The 18,067-nt window shown below is 47.0% G+C and overlaps 2 protein-coding genes across 4 annotated transcripts in view; one reads left to right on the top strand and one right to left on the bottom strand.

The window, feature by feature from the left end:
- PRKCZ (protein kinase C zeta) overlaps nucleotides 1-3,203 on the top strand; it is a 234,859-nt gene extending 231,656 nt beyond the window's left edge. For all 3 annotated transcript variants that reach the window (XM_020975890.2, XM_020975897.2, XM_020975901.2), the window contains 2 exons: nucleotides 1,879-1,994; nucleotides 2,692-3,203. In XM_020975890.2, the coding sequence (XP_020831549.1) occupies nucleotides 1,879-1,994; nucleotides 2,692-2,779 (204 nt within the window). In that variant the 3' untranslated portion in view covers nucleotides 2,780-3,203. The remainder of the gene's footprint in view (nucleotides 1-1,878; nucleotides 1,995-2,691) is intronic.
- A 3,074-nt stretch (nucleotides 3,204-6,277) lies between these two features.
- FAAP20 (FA core complex associated protein 20) lies at nucleotides 6,278-17,638 on the bottom strand. Its single transcript, XM_020971834.2, has 4 exons — nucleotides 17,453-17,638; nucleotides 14,771-14,915; nucleotides 12,089-12,645; nucleotides 6,278-6,635 (listed from the first exon to the last, which is right to left on the bottom strand). The coding sequence occupies exons 1-4, from the start codon at nucleotides 17,569-17,571 to the stop codon at nucleotides 6,563-6,565; spliced, it is 894 nt and encodes a 297-aa protein (XP_020827493.2). The 5' UTR covers nucleotides 17,572-17,638; the 3' UTR covers nucleotides 6,278-6,562.
- Between the last annotated feature and the right edge of the window lie 429 nt (nucleotides 17,639-18,067).

The raw sequence follows: 18,067 nt of genomic DNA, 5'->3' as shown, positions 1-18,067 counted from the left end.
GAATCCAGTTATGGGGAGAGGATTCAGAGTTACCCGGGCTCTTACCCTTTGATGCCTCCATGACCTTGGGCACACTCACCATCCCTGTAATTTCCCATGCCCAAGCACTCTTCCCTGGGCACCACACCCCTGCGTGTCTTGTCTTCCTCTGTTAGAATGTGAGCTTCTTGGGGCAGAGGCTGTGTTGTTCTTCATACAGTGCCAAGCATAAGTTTTTTGTTCATTCGCTCATTCTGTTCCCTCATCTATAGAATGTGTCATCTAGGTGACCTCCACGATCCCTTCCAGGCCTAGATCTGGGAGGTGATGAGCCTGTGGCTCTTTCTGGAGAACCTAGATCTTAGGTTTGATGATACAATGGTCTGTGGAATCTGTGTGATCCAAGCCAGTTAGAATGGAAGCTCCCTGAGGGCACGAGCTTGTCTTTGTATCTCCAGCTCTCATCTCAGCACAGTGCCTGGCACATAGGAAGTAGCTCATAAATGCTTCGGCTGATTGACAGATGGGGAAACTGAAGCCCAGGGAAGTTAACTGACTTCCTCACAGTCATGCAATCATACATAGGTCAGCACCAAGATTTGAACGCGGGTCCTCCGACTCCCCACCCAGGGAGCTTTCCCCTCTGCAGCACTTTTCCCAAGAGAAGTGCTTAGTGTCTCTCCCTAGCAGCGGGGCTGAAAATAGTCTTTCCTCCGGAGCTGGAGGGATGTTGGGAGAGATATGAAAGAAAGCTATTTACAACTCCCATCTTGTATCCCTGATGTGCTCCCCACCAGGGCAACTTACAAAGAAGAGACTGCCTTTTATCATGACGCTAAAGGGGTCTGAGGCCAGACTTGTATGTGGGGGAGTGTGGAGGGAGCGGGTCCTGACTTTTGCCAGCATTCCCATTTTGAGGAGAGATGGATACTTCTTTTTTGACTTAAAGATGGTAACACTTGGTTGTTATCCAGATTAACCTGTAACTAATGTCAGAGACAAGCTGCCAGTATTAATTTAAGAAACCTGGGCAGCCAGTTGGACGGGCCCTTGGAGAGAGCATCATTGGACATCAGAGGGCCACAAGTCTATGCTGAGATCCCAGAGGAGATAGAATCCCAGGGTTGTAGAACCTCAGCACTGGATGAGAGAGACCCCTGCCTGAAGATGTCCCTTGGTGAAGGGCCTAGCAGAGAGAGAGCCCACTGCCCCTGGGGCCAGCTCTAATTAACCCAAAGTGTTTCCTTAGGATAGGAAATTCCAAGGCCTTAGGTTCAAACACTGCTGAGGTTCTGCAATCCTGCAGCAACACTGATGACATAGAACCAGGGATTTTATCTCATCTGGGCTCTCAGGCATAGAGTTGTGGCCACCTGACACCCAAAGACCTGGATCCAAATTGCCCTTAATAATAAAGACTTGTCAGTTGAATGAACTTTGGCGTGAAAGCCTTTTTTTTTTTTTCTGTTTCCAAAATTTGGCTTTTGCCCTGTCCTTAGAAAAGGCTGGTCCTGTCTGGCCCTCTGAGTCTTTTTCTACAAAGCAAGGCAGTTGGGCTAGATCAGCAGTTTTTAACCTAGAGTCTGTGAATGTGCTTTCCTTTTGTGTTTTTATAACTTTCCAGATAGTTGGTTTCTTTTGTAATCTTACATATATTTTATGCATTTAAAAACCTAATTCTCAGAAAGAGTCTGTTCCTGGCTTCCCCCAACTGCCCAAGGGTCTAAGAGACCCAAGATTGCTCAAACCCTGTGGACTAGGGCATCTCTGGGGTCCCTCCCTGGTCCCTCCAGGGCCCCGATCTTCCCTCTTTGAGTGAGTGGCATATGGAAGGTGCATCTCGCACACTGATGTTATAAATAGGACACCATTTGATCTTTGTTTTGTTCTTTTTCAAAGCTGGAGAAGAAGCAAGCCCTCCCTCCTTTTCAGCCTCAGATAACCGATGATTATGGTCTGGATAACTTTGATACGCAGTTCACCAGCGAACCTGTGCAGCTAACCCCAGATGACGAGTAAGTGCTCTTGTAAATCCAAGGCTTTCCCGAATGGAGTCACAATGGAGGCAGAGGGATTTGTGACGTGCTCACTGTGTGCCACGTTCACATTTCTATCACCCAGCAGGCCTTGAGCCCCTCACTCCCCAGGCCGGCCCACCCGCCGGCCCCTGCACTGCCCCGAACGGCTACCACAGTGATCTGCCTGTGGCTGCTCATGGGCTGGAGTTTCCAGAATATGTGAAGGGCTCCTCATCATTATTCATGAGAGTTCTGTGAGAGCCCTGCTGTACAGGGACGAGGAAAGACTTCTTTTAGGATCCCTCACAGAGGAAAGCTTACTTTTTCCGAGTCATTCAGAGCTTTCTCAGGCAGTGTCTGGCTTTTGGGTTCCTCATGTGTCAGCAAACTAGAGGGGAAGGGGCCTGGGTGGTAGAGCTTTTCCTGCCTCTTCAAGTGTCGTATGGCCCTCGGCAAAGCACTTCCCTGTCTCGCCATGGATTCTTCCTCTGTAAAAAAGGGCTAGAATTAGGTGGTCTCTCAAGGGCCTTCCTGTTCTAAGACTATGCTTATGTCACCTAATTTGGTACAATGAATATTTTGTATTCTCAGCCTTCTGAAATTAAGCACATCCAGTAAAGTCTGTGAGTGAGGCATTACCAGTAGGGATTAAAACACAAGGCAATAATTGTGTCTTTTTTGTTTTTTCTTAAAGGGATGTAGTAAAAAGAATAGACCAGTCAGAATTTGAAGGATTTGAATACATCAACCCCTTGTTGCTTTCTACAGAAGAGTCAGTATGAAGAAATGGCATCTCCATTGTGGACAAATAATGTGAATGAACTTTTACATTTATCCCTAACTACAGTATATGCATGCAAGGCTGGGGAACTGTAAGGTTTTGAGTGGAGACCAATGATTTTTTTTAAAAATTGCTGCTGAAAATCAAAGAAGAGAATAGATTTTGGTGGGTGTCTTCCTCTAAGTGATCCTGGTTTTGGAATCTGGGGCACTGATGCGACTGGCTTCTTTTCTGAGGGAATGTGCACACGTGCCTGCTTCGTGGAAGAATCTCATGTTCGTTACGTCCTCGGGAAATGAATGTTCCAACGACTTTGAAGATGCACACTTTCTACAAAACAAAACTTGATGCAATGGCCGACAAATTCAAGAAAATTAAAGTGTAATATCCTGAAGAATAAAATGTTACAGTGGTGTTGAACCTCATTTCCGATGCCTTTTTTCCCACCAGTGGCACCTGTCTAAACATCTCAGATACACTATCTAAATAAAAGAGGAGTTGTGTTTTATTAGCAATCAAAACATAAGTTTGGGTACAGAAGTTTAAGTGCCTAAATGGATAAACTGCAACGAAGAATTTTTACAAATTCGGAGCCTTTTCTAAATCCTGGTAAGTTCTTGTTGTTAATATTTAACAGGTATTTTCATACAACGCATGTAATTAACAGCTGGAGTGTCTATTGCTGAAAACACACCTTTATTTTAGAAATGTCCTTTGAGCTACAAAGGAGCAATGCGAATCTCCATTAGTAAAACATTATCATTCTATCGACGGATAAAATTGGATGAGGTAGATGTTTAAAATGATGCTTGCCAAAGCACCATTAGACCAAAAAATATGTATATTTAAAAAACTAAATTTGCACAAAATAGATTTCTGAAAAATCCTTAAGCAGTGCCTACATGTCTTGTGTTATGTATTAGATTTTTGAAAAATATTTTTATCAGTAATATGGTATTCCGAATTAGAAAATAGGGGAAAAAAAGTATGATGGAGCTAGCCTTAAAAGTTTAATAATAAATCTAGAGTATCCATAAACATAACCCATTTTCCTGATAAAGCACACCTCCTACTTCTAATAATCTCTTTGCTTTGAGAATCTGTATATTACTAAATAACCGTTCTGCTTACAAGAAAGGATTGCTTGATGAAGCTCAACTGTAGGTTTTATATACGTCAAGATGGCAAGGGGGAGTGGGAACCACTTGAAAAATATAACAATTTGAAAACTGTCCATTAAATCCCTTCTCTTTTGGAAACAGTGAAAACAAAAGCATGTGTTGGGGGGGAGGGGTCGGGTCGGGTCACCATCGATGTTAGCTTCACAGGGGTTAACAGGATGCTTTCTTGTCCAGCTGTGGAACAGTCGGGTCACTTTGTTTAAGGATCACCAAGTGTCCACTGCCACAGAAAACGTTTCAAAGGCTTGTAAAGACCCACCTGCCGCTGCTGCAGGTCACCGTAGCCGGGCTGCACGGGTCTCTGTGCTAGTTCTTGGTTCCGTGAATTGTGTGGTTTGGATCTGGGAGGGGAGAAGGGGAACAGTGCAGGAAGCACAAAGACAGACACCTAAGCCGGTACAAGATACAGACTCCCCCTGAACCCTCCTTCACTCTCTTTGCATTAACATGTAGGTTTCTCAGGGTACAGCATCGCACTTGGTGCTGAACGTGACATCTCTCAGATTCACATCCAAGTCATGAGGTGCTAGGATGAGACTGCCAAAATATTCTCTCAAATCCCCAACTGACCATTGGTAAACAGGCCCCACTGTAGCCTCCACAATTCCTAGGGGCAGTGACTCCGTCTGAGCTCGGGGTCTCCACGGTGGCCCGGAAGCTGTGCTCGAACCAGCGCCCCTCCCCTTCCAGTGAAACGCACTTGCCTCAAAAGCCTAGAAATGCAGGGCGTGCAGGACGCAGGCCAGAGGCCGTTCCCGACTGGCTCGTTCTCCACTCCCCCACCTGGCTGTGACTTTCATCAGATCCCTCCACTTTCCAGCCGCACACATTTGAGTTATGCTACGGTGTGACTGCGAGCAGGGGGACCCTGGTCGGGAGGGATCCTCCCTTTGGCGTGAGTCTCCAGGCGAGGGACGTGTGTGTGTGTGTGTGTGTGTGTGTTTGCTCCACTCATAGACTGCTAGTGGCAGCTGATTCATTTCGCTGCAGCGGCTGGAAAAAAAAGGCCCGCTGGCCCCCGTGGCGGCACCGGCGCCCCGGGCTTACGTAAGTGCTCGAAGGCATTCACAATGTTGCTGTGCTGCCAAATAGTTCGCCAGCTATGACTTTGGGGGCTCACGTGCAAGTGTATGAATAACGTTCTTGTTTATGATGAAGGAGAAATTTTTATATGAAGTACTTGTTTTATATATTAAAGAAACTGAAGGATGTAATTAAATGTGTGGTTTGGAAAAAAAAGTCCTAATATATTACAAATGGATCTGGTAACGAGATGGTCTATAGTTGTCATATCTGAAATAGGAAATGAAAACTCTAGCTAATTTAACGGCTGTAAAGCAGTAACTATGTTCTTGTAGTTTTGTATAATTACTTAGTTCCGATCTTTGCTGGCCCGTTTTCCTTGTGCAGAAGATGGTATGCTAACCCATAACAGCTGAGATCGCTTCTATTCTTGCACACCTATTAAAGACTTTAATGAAAAAGCCTAATAGATTGTTATTCTTTTCCTTAAAACCGGGTATTTCCAAAAAGGGCACACTTCTTAAAAAATCATTTTAAAGTCAAAGATACTATGTAAATAGCTAGTGATAACTTCTATCTACCTCTAAGTTTTCTGTAGTTTACCTTTTTTTTTTTGTTCTCGATTCACAGCTAACCTTCCTTGGGTTAGGACTTGATGCACTGTGACAAAGCAGGGTAAGGAGAAGAGGAAAAGATTAAACAGTCTAATACTTGCTCTATGCTAAAAATATAAAATAAAGGCATTCTACACATTTCGTAGGGGAAAAGAGCAAGTGAGGTTAAAAATGAAGGCTCTTTGGTATCTTCCCCAGCCCTGGACCACAAGAAAACACTATAATAGAATGCCAAGTGGTCACCATGTTCTGGGCTAACTCAGGATCATACAAAGAGCGGAGACTCAGTTACAAAACCCCAGTTTGGTGGAAGGTTCCTGGAATTTATACAGCTCTTAGGGACAACCCAGCCTCCCAATCCCCCGAAGTCCCGGGCAAGGCAGGCCCATCAGTGAGGTCTGAAGGGTGGGCTCAGAGTGTCCACAGCGACTTGGCCAGCCCCACCCACAGCTAGGGAGTTTGGAAGCCTGGATTTTCTGAGTGCAACCAGAGTCCACATGGCCACACCCTGCTGCAGCTCATTTACTTGTCTGGACCAGAGTCATCGACCACATCCTTCAGTGACTGTTACTCTGACTAGCGCAGACTCTTACTTTACCTGTAAATCTCTGTCAAGAAGGAAAGCTCTGCATAGCACCTCGTTTAAAGAGGTCTGAAGTATGATAGAAATTAAAATAGCCATTCAATATTCAAAATGGAATTTTTATTGTCTACTGTGAAAAGGCAGAGTCAAGAAGTCCTCCCAGCCAGGACGCTGCCTCCCAGGACACTCCAGGGATGACTCGGGGAAGCATGCCTTAGGAAGGGCTCTTCAGAGCATCCAGAGTCTAGGGAGAGTATGTGTACACACAGGGCCAGGGGTGCCTGGGGCCATTTCTTGTGATCTCGTATTCTGCTGTAGGGGAGGTCATATTCTAGTCATTCCTACTTTATAAATGGATTTCTTGTGAGCTGTTCCTACTAAGTTTACCACGTCACATCTTCAATACTCTCTGACAAGCATTTAGCAAGATGGCTATCAATATCCAGCTGGGAGAACCTGCAGAGGAGGAGAAAAGACAAGAGTTAGTGAGTGTGCAATCTAGGCCGCCAAGAGTAAATATCTGCTCTGTAGGCAATTTGGGGAGATGCTTCATAAAAGATGGGACATACTAAGACCATCTAGCCTTTCCTGGTAAGGAGTCTTCCTAGTAGCTTGTCAGGACCTTAGATCAGTGAGAGTAAACTGAGAGTCCTGTTAAATAAAGATTCGGACCGCCTCAAGGTAATGCTAGAGCGCTGTCCTGTCTCCACAGGAAAAAGTCTAAGGCTCTAGATTTTCTCACCCTTCAGTCTTAAAACATGTCAATGAAGTGTTTCACGAAGCACAAACGACACATCATCTTTTCCAAATTTGGTCACTTCTCAAGAACGTTGCTAAATAAACCGAGTTTTATGTGTCTCCCTCCCAAAGCATGAAAAGGCCGCCTGTATTCCTGCATGAATGTTTCCAGCTAGAAGAGCTTTGGAAAACTGGCCACGTTTTAGGTCCCTCCTGCAGGTTAACACGATCACAGGCTTTTAGGTACAGCATGTGACAACCATGTGTAGTCATGTGCTCCTGTTCACAAACAGCCAGGCGTGTGGGTTCCCCTTCAAAGTAGAGAAATAAGAAGCGCTAACAAGGAACAAGCCCGGAGCTGGCAGGCTCCTGTGGGCCTCATCGGGCACTACCTGCGAGGGGCTCTAGCTGGCTGCAAAGAGGCAGATTCCTGCATTTAGGTCATAACAGAAACATGATTAACAGCATAATGAAGTCTCTCCCGCCTCTGCCTACTGCTGCCCTTAAATTCCCCCAGACTGTCAGCATCCCAGACTACTACCCAACATTGCTCACCTCCTCACTGCTGCTGCTGCAGTCTCAAGTGCTGACAAGCATTTGCCATCATTACCCACCACTGTCTATAAATAAAGGAAAATCTCATCTGTCAGGTCCCTCCTTTGTACCTCAACTGCACCTGCTAAATGCTGCTTAAATGACTCCCAACAAGCTTGTAGCAATGGAAATGAAACACTGAACTGCTCTAATGATTACTCAAAAAATTGTAAGGGGTCTGCAAGGCTTCTGTTATGAAAAGCCCTTACTTTTCCAACCCCAGGACCCTGACCTTCTGACTTCTCCACCTCTACCCCTGCCGCACCAGCCTTAGCCCAGCAGCCAGCGAGCACCAAAGCACCTCAGAAGCAAGGGTTCTAGGCCAAGATTCGAATGCATGGCTCTTCCATAAAGCAGAAAGCAAGAGAGCCTTAAAGAGATAAGAATGATTTAGTAAAAATATTTTCTATCCAAACCAATCTTTAATTTTGGGAAACGTCACTGATAATATCCACTCAAGCCATTCAAAAAGGGATTGGGGTAGGGGGGAGATTGTCCCTTAATGTCAACCCAGAACATTTTGATGCTCTGGGAAAAAATGGTGCCATCTCCCTCCATTGCTGTATTTTTAAAATTCCCCATTTGCCCTTAAAGAACAAATTACTACATGATGCTATTTACAAGCTTCTATTAAGAAAAAACTAAGATCTCGCTGTTTTCTTGGAAAAGTCATTCACCTACAAAAGCACTATTGAGCTGCCAGGAAAACTCAGGTATTTCTACCCAGCATTCAGTCTTCCCCCAATGACTGATAAAATCGAACAGCCCTGGCAGCTTTTCCTTCCAGTGGTAGGGAAGCAAATCTCCAAGGACCCTATAAAGGTTAGCAGTTACTGAAGTGAGCCTACCCTCAAGGTACACTTCTAAAATTTTACACAGAGCAGAACTCTTGTACAGTCTCCTCTCCTGCCTCCATTTCCCTTGATGGACTAGCCAGAATGGATCAAGTGGGCTGAGCAGAAGATCAGCTCCAAAGTAACACGGGTGGCATTTGGGGGCTGTCAGCTAAGGGAACGGCTACCATTCAATAAGACCTAAAGATGGTAGGTTAACAATTTTTTCTATGAATGGTACATGCTAATTATAAAAAAAATGCTTTCCCAGCAATAGTTATGAGACAAGACAGTCACTGTGTACATCTGTTGACATCGGTGCTCGTGGCAGGCATAGCTGGTTTTGCCAAAACACACAACCCAAGCTCAGCAATCCTTCTTTGGCCTCCAGAGGCCGACTCATCACTTAGGATGCACAACAGGCCTCCTGTCTGGGCCACAGACAACCACACAGCTAACAGGGGTGGACTCGGGTGCACTTTCTTTCCAGAGAGAGAAAAACAAAAGTGGATGTTTTCAAATCTGAATCCCTCATCTATTTGACTAAAGCATTTAGTGACGTGCATTTATACACACCATCATTTATAATGACAAAGTCATGAACACAGAATATATGCAGCTCAATGGCAAGACAGACAACTAACTGGATCAACACCTACTTTCTCCCCCAAATCTAGGTCTTTGGCAAGTCATTTCAGCAACTACTATAAAACCAGACAGCTACTGCTTGTCTCTTCCTCTTCCAAGGGCCTAGTTTTAATGCTGCTTTTAAAATGAATCTCAAATGCTGCTTCAGAAACATAGTAGTTGTGTGGAAATCTGTTTAATGTGATTGTACGTGTATAACTTACATAAGATTACTTGCTGTCTTGGGCGGGGGGAGAGAAAAATTTGGACCTCAAAATCTTACAAAAATGTTGAAAGAAACTTAGCAGTTGTGTGCCCCCGGTAATGTCACTCAGTGACTGACTCGTTTTTCTCATCTGTAAAAAGAAGGTAAGAATAGCACCTCTCCCAACTTTATATGGATAAAAGGAGACAATATATGTAAAGCCCTTGCAAACCTTAATGGGTGATATAAATGTTATTCTAAGAGGCAACACTGTATAAAGCAGAGGTCAAACTTGTGGCTGGCTGGGAAAAGTGCTGGGCAGTCTAGTCCAAAACAGATTAAAATGTAAGTGGGAAATATTTAACAAAATAAATAAAAACACAATACAACACAGATAATGTTAATTTGTGGTATTCTAAGTCAATACACAGCAAGCATGAGTTTGACCACACTGGAGCTAGAGCAGGCCTTGAAGGCAAGAAGACCTGGGTTTGTCTGGCCTCTGACCTACACTGGCTATAGGCCCCCAACCAAGTCATTTAATTTCTCAGGGTCCAGACAACTTTCTGAAACTTCAGAGAAGGGGCCAACCTGCACTAGTAGAGGACTTCTGCTAATCTAGGAGTTCCCTCTATCAGTAAAATCACAGTGCAGTCCTGAGCTCCCCAGAAATAAGGCAGCTAGGATAGTGTGCTGACCTCTACTCCTTCACTAGGCCCCCCTCCTAAGCCTCCAGGATCCCTGACTTCACCCCCACAGATGTTCCATTTACTAGCATGGCAGCTCACTGCTCCAGGATGCCTTGGCAGACGGGTCATGAGCTGCTATCACCAACAAGACTACATCACCTCCCATTTGGCAACAGGCACCTCTCTCCAAGCTCAGCCAGGCTGGTTCCCTAACCCCTAAAATAAAATGACTGTCTGATGGCTATTTCCCCCACAATCCCTTGCCAACCTGATGAAGTTATTTGGAAGGATAAACTGGACTAATCAGACATCTGACCCCAAGGTCTTTCTCCTTCAAAAAGATGGGTCCTTCTTAAGGAATTCCAACAGCCTTTTTCTATTCCCTCAATTTCTTGAGAATTCTCCTGACATTCATTAATTTGAGACCTCAACTAGCTAAACTGTGTTCTGTTATCACCACCCTAGCCAGGCTGGACCCCATGGTAAGCCATCTAGATGATATGCTCTCTAGGCTCTCCCAGAATGCCTCTTCCTGCCCTACTGAGCCTCAGCTGTGGTCATGCTCCATGGGTTCAGATACAATGCAGCCGTACATCCCATGCCCCCAAACGTGACTCCAATTGTCTACAAGGTAAATGTCCTCCTGTCCCCTGCTGTATGAATGGAGCTCATTGTATCCAAATGAGTGGAACACTCCATTCCAGGATTAGAATATTTAAACACCATGTAAAGCAGGAAACTTTCTATCCCTGTTTAATGCATTAAAAACTGATTAAAAGCCTCCTATCAAAAGAGCCCTGAGACATACTGTACGTGCTCAATCTATCTTCAGTTTCTTTTGTGTTTATCTAACTCCAAAGGCACACAATTCTAAAATGAGAATGATAGAAATTATGTAGCACCTACTATGTACCAGGTACCGTGTGCCAGACATTTTACAATTATCTTATTTGATCCTGGGTGCTGTAATTATTATAGCTGAGGAAACAGGCAAACAGAGGTGAAATGACCCGCCCAGGGTCACACAGCTAGTAAGTGTCTGAGGGCAGATTCAAGCTCAGGTCTCGCCGACCCCAGGCCTGGCGCTCTAACCACTGCACCACCAGCTGCCCACGTCCTCCTACCCAAGGCTTGGAATCATGTCTGGAGCAAGGTGACAGCCTTACTGTGGGCCCCACCCACTGGCTGCCCCAGCCATGCTGTTTAGGAGACTCCTCCCCAGATTCTCCCATTCTTTACCCTCCAGATGTAACTATAAACAAAGACCAAAAACGGCTGGGCCTAGGAGCTATGTTGTCAAGCCGGCAGGGCGGGCATCTCTGACTGGCCAAACAAAGCAAAGCTCTAAGGAAGCTCACCTCTTGGGGAGGTGGCGACTCTTGGGAGAACTTTAGCAGGAGAGGGCTCCATCCCACAAAGAAAAGACATCAAATTGAAAACTTTAAGAAAAACCCGAGTTTCAGCTCTGGCAATAATGACAGAGTATTTTCAATTTTTCAAACCTCCCAAAAAACACCCGGAACATATTAGGGCAAATATTCATGGGGTTATTTTAACAAGGAAATGCTCGTTTAAAACACCATCCTCACTCAGAGCTAGATGCTCATCTTTATGTGGGGATTTCTGTGCTTAACCCAACTCCCACTAAATCAACCACGGGAGCTAAGTGAAATATCCAACGTTATAGAACGAGATGATATTTCCTGTCCCAATGAATTCTGCAGTGTTTCTGTGTGGCCATAAAGCTGCAGCTGTGCTCCTGCCCAGGGGTGCCCGGACTGCAGCAGTGGATGACCAGCCCCATGTGCTGATCCTGGCCCAGGCCGTCACAGACAGCCAGCAGCTCCACGTGCCCTCGGAAGCCGAGAATAGCCAGGAAAGAGACGTTAGCCTTCCCAACTGGGTGGAAGTCAGCATCATCAATTAATTTTGCAGGCACTCCTTATATAAAATGATTTTACAAGGCCCAGGCTAAAGCCATGGTGGCGCCACATTTCGATGACTTCTACTCAGTAAAAATGGCTGCAGCCCCTCATCCTCCCGGGGTTTTCTAAACTGCTGTCCCAGGAACAACACCTGCCTGGAGAATGCCACTGCCCGCGGGCCTGTTAGAGACGCCCTCCCTGGGACACCCCTCCACCCCACACCCATGGGCTCCAAGCTGGCTCTGCTGGGCACCTCCCTAAGGGGTTCCCCAAGACAGGAAAAAGACTGAGGACTTACTTTCCAGTAAATGGGACCTGGCACATCGGACAGCTATCAAGTGCCACTATTCCCTGGCTCACGGCAGCAGAGGCGGCATCTTTTTCCACTCTGGCACCCTCTGAGCAAAGGCTGTGCCTGGGCTCTTCAGAGGAAGAGTACCCTGGACGGCTCACCCCTGAGGTGAGGGTCTGGGGAGATGCTGGGGAGGAGGCGTCGCCCTCCCCCCAAAGTCTCTGTTTCTTCCTGCGCTGTGGAAGTCTGCTCTTCGAAGCCTCGATGCCACTGTCCCTTCGTTCCAAAGGCCTTTTCACCCCAGTTCCATGGTCACGCCTTGGCTCCAGGTTCTCGCGGCCCCCAGCAGAGGGCCCCCAGGAGGAAGGCCCGCTGCTCTGGCCCACTCCCTGCGCTTGTTCATGGAGGATCAGAGCAGGTTTCCCTTTTGTGAAATGAGAAGAGTCTGGGTTTTTGAACTGACCAACAAATGTGAAGGCAGGGGGGAAAGGTGTCCACTGAAACTCTTCTGTCCCCACTTTAAAGAGGGCTGGTTGCTGTGAGCTCTTATCATTCCTGGTGTTCTGCAAAAACAGGGTTTTACTTTTTCATGATAGTTCTAGAACTCAGGCCATGTAGCCCAACCCTCTCGTTTTGCAGATATGAAAACTGAGACCCAGAGAGGGCAAGTGATGCATCCCAGGGTACCACAAGTAACAAGTGGCAGGGGCAGGATTTCAACCCAGATCATCTGCTACTAAGCCAGCACTTTTCTCTCTGTTTTAGATCAAACTAGAATGGCTAAACTCTTTTTTTTTCCCCTTAAAAAGCATTGTGTAAAAAGCAATATTCCTAGAATCGTAGACTTCAGGACTGGAAAAGAATTCAGGGATCACAGTCCAACCTTCTCCTTAGGCAGATGGGGAAACTGAGGCCCACTGAGGAACAGTAACCTAAGGGCATACAAATACCAAATGTGAGAGCCAAGATTCACACCCAAGTCTTCTGCCTCCCAGCACAGGGCTCTTTCCCCTACAATATGTTCCAGTTTCTAATACTTTTAAACCACAGGCTGGGCCAAATGCCTCAAGCTTCTTTTGGACTGCCAGGGAGGACAGCTGAAGACTTCTAGGGTATGCATGCCTTGTGTGGGCACTGCCAAGAGAAAGCTGCTGTGCCAACTCCAGGTTTGCCATGATCCTGAGGAAAATGTCCTCATCACGAGGAAGTCCTGATCACGAGGAAAATGAACCATCCTAGTTCCTTCTCTGCGTCCTGTACGTACTAAGAAGGACTTTGGTCCCTCTAAACTAACCTGAAGCGCACAATCCACTGCCCAAAGGAGGCAAAGCCCTCTCCCGGTCTACTGTCCCTTTGACAACTCAGCTGTAAGGACAAGTTCTTGAAGCAACAGAGGGATGATCACCTCCAGACTCCTAGGAGGGGTCCCTTGTTAAGAGTGGCTCGATGTCGTCAAGTCTGTCTGTTCTCTGCCCTCCTTCCACCACAGCTGGAGCGCTGGGACCAGTTCTAGTGGCTGTCACTTAAGAACATTAATGTACTAGGTGGTATCCAGAGGAGGGCTACCAGGATAGTGAGGGGCCTTGAAGCCATGCCGTGTGAGAACTGCAACATGACAAGATGGTCAGGCTGCCCTATGGAAAAGGGATGAGACTTGCATTTGGCCCCTGAAGCCAGAAGTAGGAAGGAACAGGAAGAAGTTGCAAGGAGGCAAATGTCAGGAGAAATTTCCTGTGCATCCCAAAGGGGGATGGGCTGCCTGGAGAAACTGGGGCTCCCCCTAGTGGAAGGCATCAAGGCTCAAGGGTGGCTCTCCAGAGAGGTTATGGTGGGGATTCCTTCGGTGGGGCCTTGGGGTATTGAGCTTGCAGAGGAGGTGGTGGGGTGGGAGCATATAACTGACCAGAAGGTTTCTTGTAGCAGAAAGCCTTGGCCCGCAAGGGAGACCCAGGAGCCACCAATGGGTGACTTGCTGACGTAAGCCTCTTCAGCCCAACAGGGAAAAAGCTTCTCCAAATAAGTCCCATCTAAAAGTAAAATGGGCTACCTCAATACAGGTAATGAGCTTCCTGACACTGGAGTCTCCAGGTGGGCTGGGGCTGCTAACACTCCTTGAACACAGGGACTGCTACATCTTGCCTGCTCTCCAGTACCAGGCAAAGCGCAGGTAATTAATGCTTAGTGGCTGAATGACTGCCTAGCGTCTGAGGTTCTTTCCAACTCTCAAAATTTAGTGATACCATGAAATAGAAATGTAAACAACAAGAAAAAACCCACAAATAGCAGGGGAAAAAAAAAACCACACACACACAATGCCCCTTATTCTCCTAGAAACTGTAGTGTCTTCATACCAGAAGGCTTTGTGTTGGGGGGAGGGAGTTTACAAAAAGCTTTTTTAAAAAATGACTTAAAACGATGGTGAGGGTGGAGAAGTTTTTTGTTGGTGGTGGTAAAGGACTCATCCATTCCAAGTCGACAGAATCATCATCCCTTCAACAGAGTACTAGCCCTGTTCTGTACATGACATAATCTTGATGAAATGGATTTGTCAGGAGTTTAGCAATATTTGTAAAAGGTCATGTTTTCCTACTTTAAAAATCTAATTTTAAAAGGCAACTGGTGCCACTTTAATAGACTCTGTCATAAAAATCTACATCCTGACCATTAATATCGTGAGGTATAGGCTACCTTGTCAAAGAATGCTGGTAAATCTGGCATTTCCTGGCTGGCCTCATGCAGACTGGAGTTCACACTTCTCAATACCAGCAGCCTCCACAATTCATCAGACTCATTTAACCCTTCTTGGTCCAACCAAGAGGGGATGTTTGAAGTTCTGTGAATACAAAATGAGAGAGACATCGTACTTGCCATTAAGATCAATTCCACAAATTGGCCTGAAAGGACCATGTGCAGGGATGCCAGAGAGGGAATGCTCTGTTGAAGAATCTGGGAAATGGTGGTAATTATGGTCCCCGGGGAGTCTAAGGACCTAAGTCTGAATTCCAGCTGGATGACCGTTGAGGGGCCTTCCAGTTCTGAATTTATGACCCCATCTATGGAAAGGTTACAGAGTAGGAAAAGCACTGCATTTACCTGAGGCCTCATCTCAGCAATGACCTCTCCAAGCTGCAGAAGTCTGATTAAGTACCAGAAATGAGATGCAAAAACAAAATGCTCCACAGACTGCTCAAGCTTGGGGTGTTTACTGAAAAAAAAAAAAATCGCTGGGATAGGGGAGGAGTTTGGGGTTGGAGAACACTGAAGAGTAGGGACTAGAGCATCAGGCATCTTCTGACAGACCTCATCAGGCAGCGCTAGGGGTGATGTGGATTCCTATGCCCTCAGCATCCATATGTCTCTTCTCTTTACCGACCTCCCTCTTTCTAGTAAGACTTCAAATCGCCTTTCCACAGTCAGCCCCTAAATCCTCTCCCTGCTTCTGGAGGCCTGATTCCTTGACGGGCCACAATTTGGTGGCTAAGCAAGGTTGGGGCAGAGGGCAAAGTCTATTCACTGAAGATGAGAATTATTTACAGAATACCTTCCTCAAAGCAACCCTGAGTAGTGGGGAGTTATTATCCCCATTTTACAAATGCGGCAACCGAAGCCCAGAGAGGTGACTTGCCCAAGGCCTCAGAGTTAGTCAAGTGTTAGAGCCAAGAACCAACCCATGGTTTCTTGACTCCAAGCTCAGGGCTTCTTCCTCTTGAAGATGAGGCTTCATACTTCCAAGGGCTTGGATCTGAGCTTGCCTAGTTTCTCTGTCCACTGTTGCTACCTTATTGCTCGCCCTGGATCAATCCCCATTTTTAAAGGGGAGACTGGTGACTTCTATGGGTTACACTAAGTCATTGCTATTCAGCTGTTTTCAGTCATGTCTAACTCTTTGTGACTCCATTTAGGATTTTCTTGGCAGAGACACTGGAGCGGTTTGCCATTTCCTTCTCCAGCTCATTTGATAAATGAGGAAACCGATGCAAACAGGGAGAAGCAACTTGCCCAGTGACACACAGTTAGTGTCTAAGGCCAGATCTGAACTCATCTTCCTGACTCCAGGCCCACTGTATTACCTAGCTACTCCAATAAATCACAGGATCACAGAGTTAGAGCAGGAAGGGACCTTAAGAGACCAAGCAGTCCATTTTACAGGAAGGTGAAACACACTTCCCCAAAATCACAAATGTCAAGACAAATACACAACTTAGATTTTCCGTCTTCAAATTCAAGGAAGGGAGCAAAGGGGGAGGAAGAGAGACCATGGATCAGTCTCCTGCCTGACAAACATGGACAGACTGGATTGTAATTCTGGGCTGAAGCCTTACCTGCCACAACTGAGGTGCTGGTAGCCTGGTAGATAGCACTATGCCTAGACTCAGGATTCAAATCCAGCCACAACCGCTATGACTCTGGACAAGTCACTTCACCTATCTGCCTCAGCTTACTCAAATATAAGATGGGGATAATAATAGCAATACTTATTATAATGATACATTATGTTATATATGATTATATTAATATATAATAATAATGATGATGATAACACTTCACAGGGTTGTTGAGAATCAAATGAGATATTTGTAAAGCTCTTAGCACAGTCTCTGCCACACAGTAGGTGCTACATAAATGTTTTTGTCCTCCTCTTCTCCCATATGCTCTGGATGGATCTTGTATGGACCTCGTTGTTTTTGTTTCCTCCATTAGAAAGTAAAATCCTGCGGGGGCTGTATCCCCAACGATTAGTCTAGTGCCTGACACAGAGTAGGCCCTATACAAGCTTATTCCCTCCCCCTACTTTGCCCATTTTGGGGAAGTCTAGACCTGTCTGATTCAATCTTCACATCAAGGAAAGACAGCTCAGATCAACAAGGCTGGGATGAGAGATGGGGGTGTCTGTGTATTAAGATTTTAAAACATTTTAAATGCATTGACTCATTTGAACCTCACAGGCCTGTGACCTTCGGTGTGACATTTGACCTCTTTGTAAAACGAGGGGGTGGGGGCACCTCGGACCACGGCTAAATCTATGACCTAAGAGGTCCTGGTGGCGGGCGGGGGTCTACGACCACAGTCCCCTCCCCCTCCTAATGAATGCTACAGGCCCGGAAGGTACGAAGGCGGCGGCGGGGGCGGGGGTCCTGGGGAGGGGCTGGTCACTGGGGGCCAAAGCCCGAGCGGGTGGGGGAGGGGGAGGAAGAACGCCCAGCTAATTGGGGGATGGGGGAGGGAGTGAAGACGGCCCTAGAAAGAGAGAACGGGAGAAGGGCCCGGTTAGCGGAGGAAAGGAAAGGAAGGACGAAGGCCCGGTTAATGGGGGGATGACGAAGGCCCGGCTGACAGGGCTCCCGCCTCCCTCCTCGGGCGGGGCCTCACCTGCCCTCCTGCCCCCCGCCGCCTGCCCCGGAGCAAGAGGAAGAGGGGGGCGCGGGCGGCTTTTTCCGCATCAGCCTCAGCCTAGGCCCACGAGCAGCCGCCGCTCCAGGTAAAGCCATTGGCCGCCTGACACACCAAAGCTCCCGCCCAGCAGCGTCTCCGAGAGCTGCGCTTGCGCGTACGTACGCCGCGCATGCGCCTGGAGGAAGGTGGGCGTAGGGAGCCTGCCAGCGAGTGCGTGTGCACGTGCTTACGTGCGTACGTACGTCCGCCTGAGGGTTGCGTGCGTGCGTGTAAGCTGAAGTTGCCCAAGCCCTGCCGGGGGGGGGGGGGGGGCAGAGCCTGAAAAAAAGGGTGGTGCCCCGCCCTTCCGGTCCCGTCCTCTGGAGGCTTCATCCGTCCTCCTCTCCTCCCTCACCTGAAGCTGTTCCCTTCCCCTCCTGACCTGGAGCTGTTATTTCCATTCTTTCCTCTCGGTGGGAGCTGTTATTGCTTCTCACCCCTCTCACCTAAAGCTGTCAGCCACCCCCATGCCCCTCCCCTGAGGCTAATGATACTCCCCCTCCCCTGGACACGTCATTACCACCCCCCCCTTATCACCTGGAGTTACCTCCC

Source organism: Phascolarctos cinereus, unplaced genomic scaffold (assembly GCF_003287225.1).
Source record: "Phascolarctos cinereus isolate Bilbo 61053 unplaced genomic scaffold, phaCin_HiC Scaffold_726;HRSCAF=1367, whole genome shotgun sequence".
NCBI classification, from domain to species: Eukaryota; Metazoa; Chordata; class Mammalia; order Diprotodontia; family Phascolarctidae; genus Phascolarctos; species Phascolarctos cinereus.
This window is presented reverse-complemented; position numbering and strand designations above follow the sequence as displayed.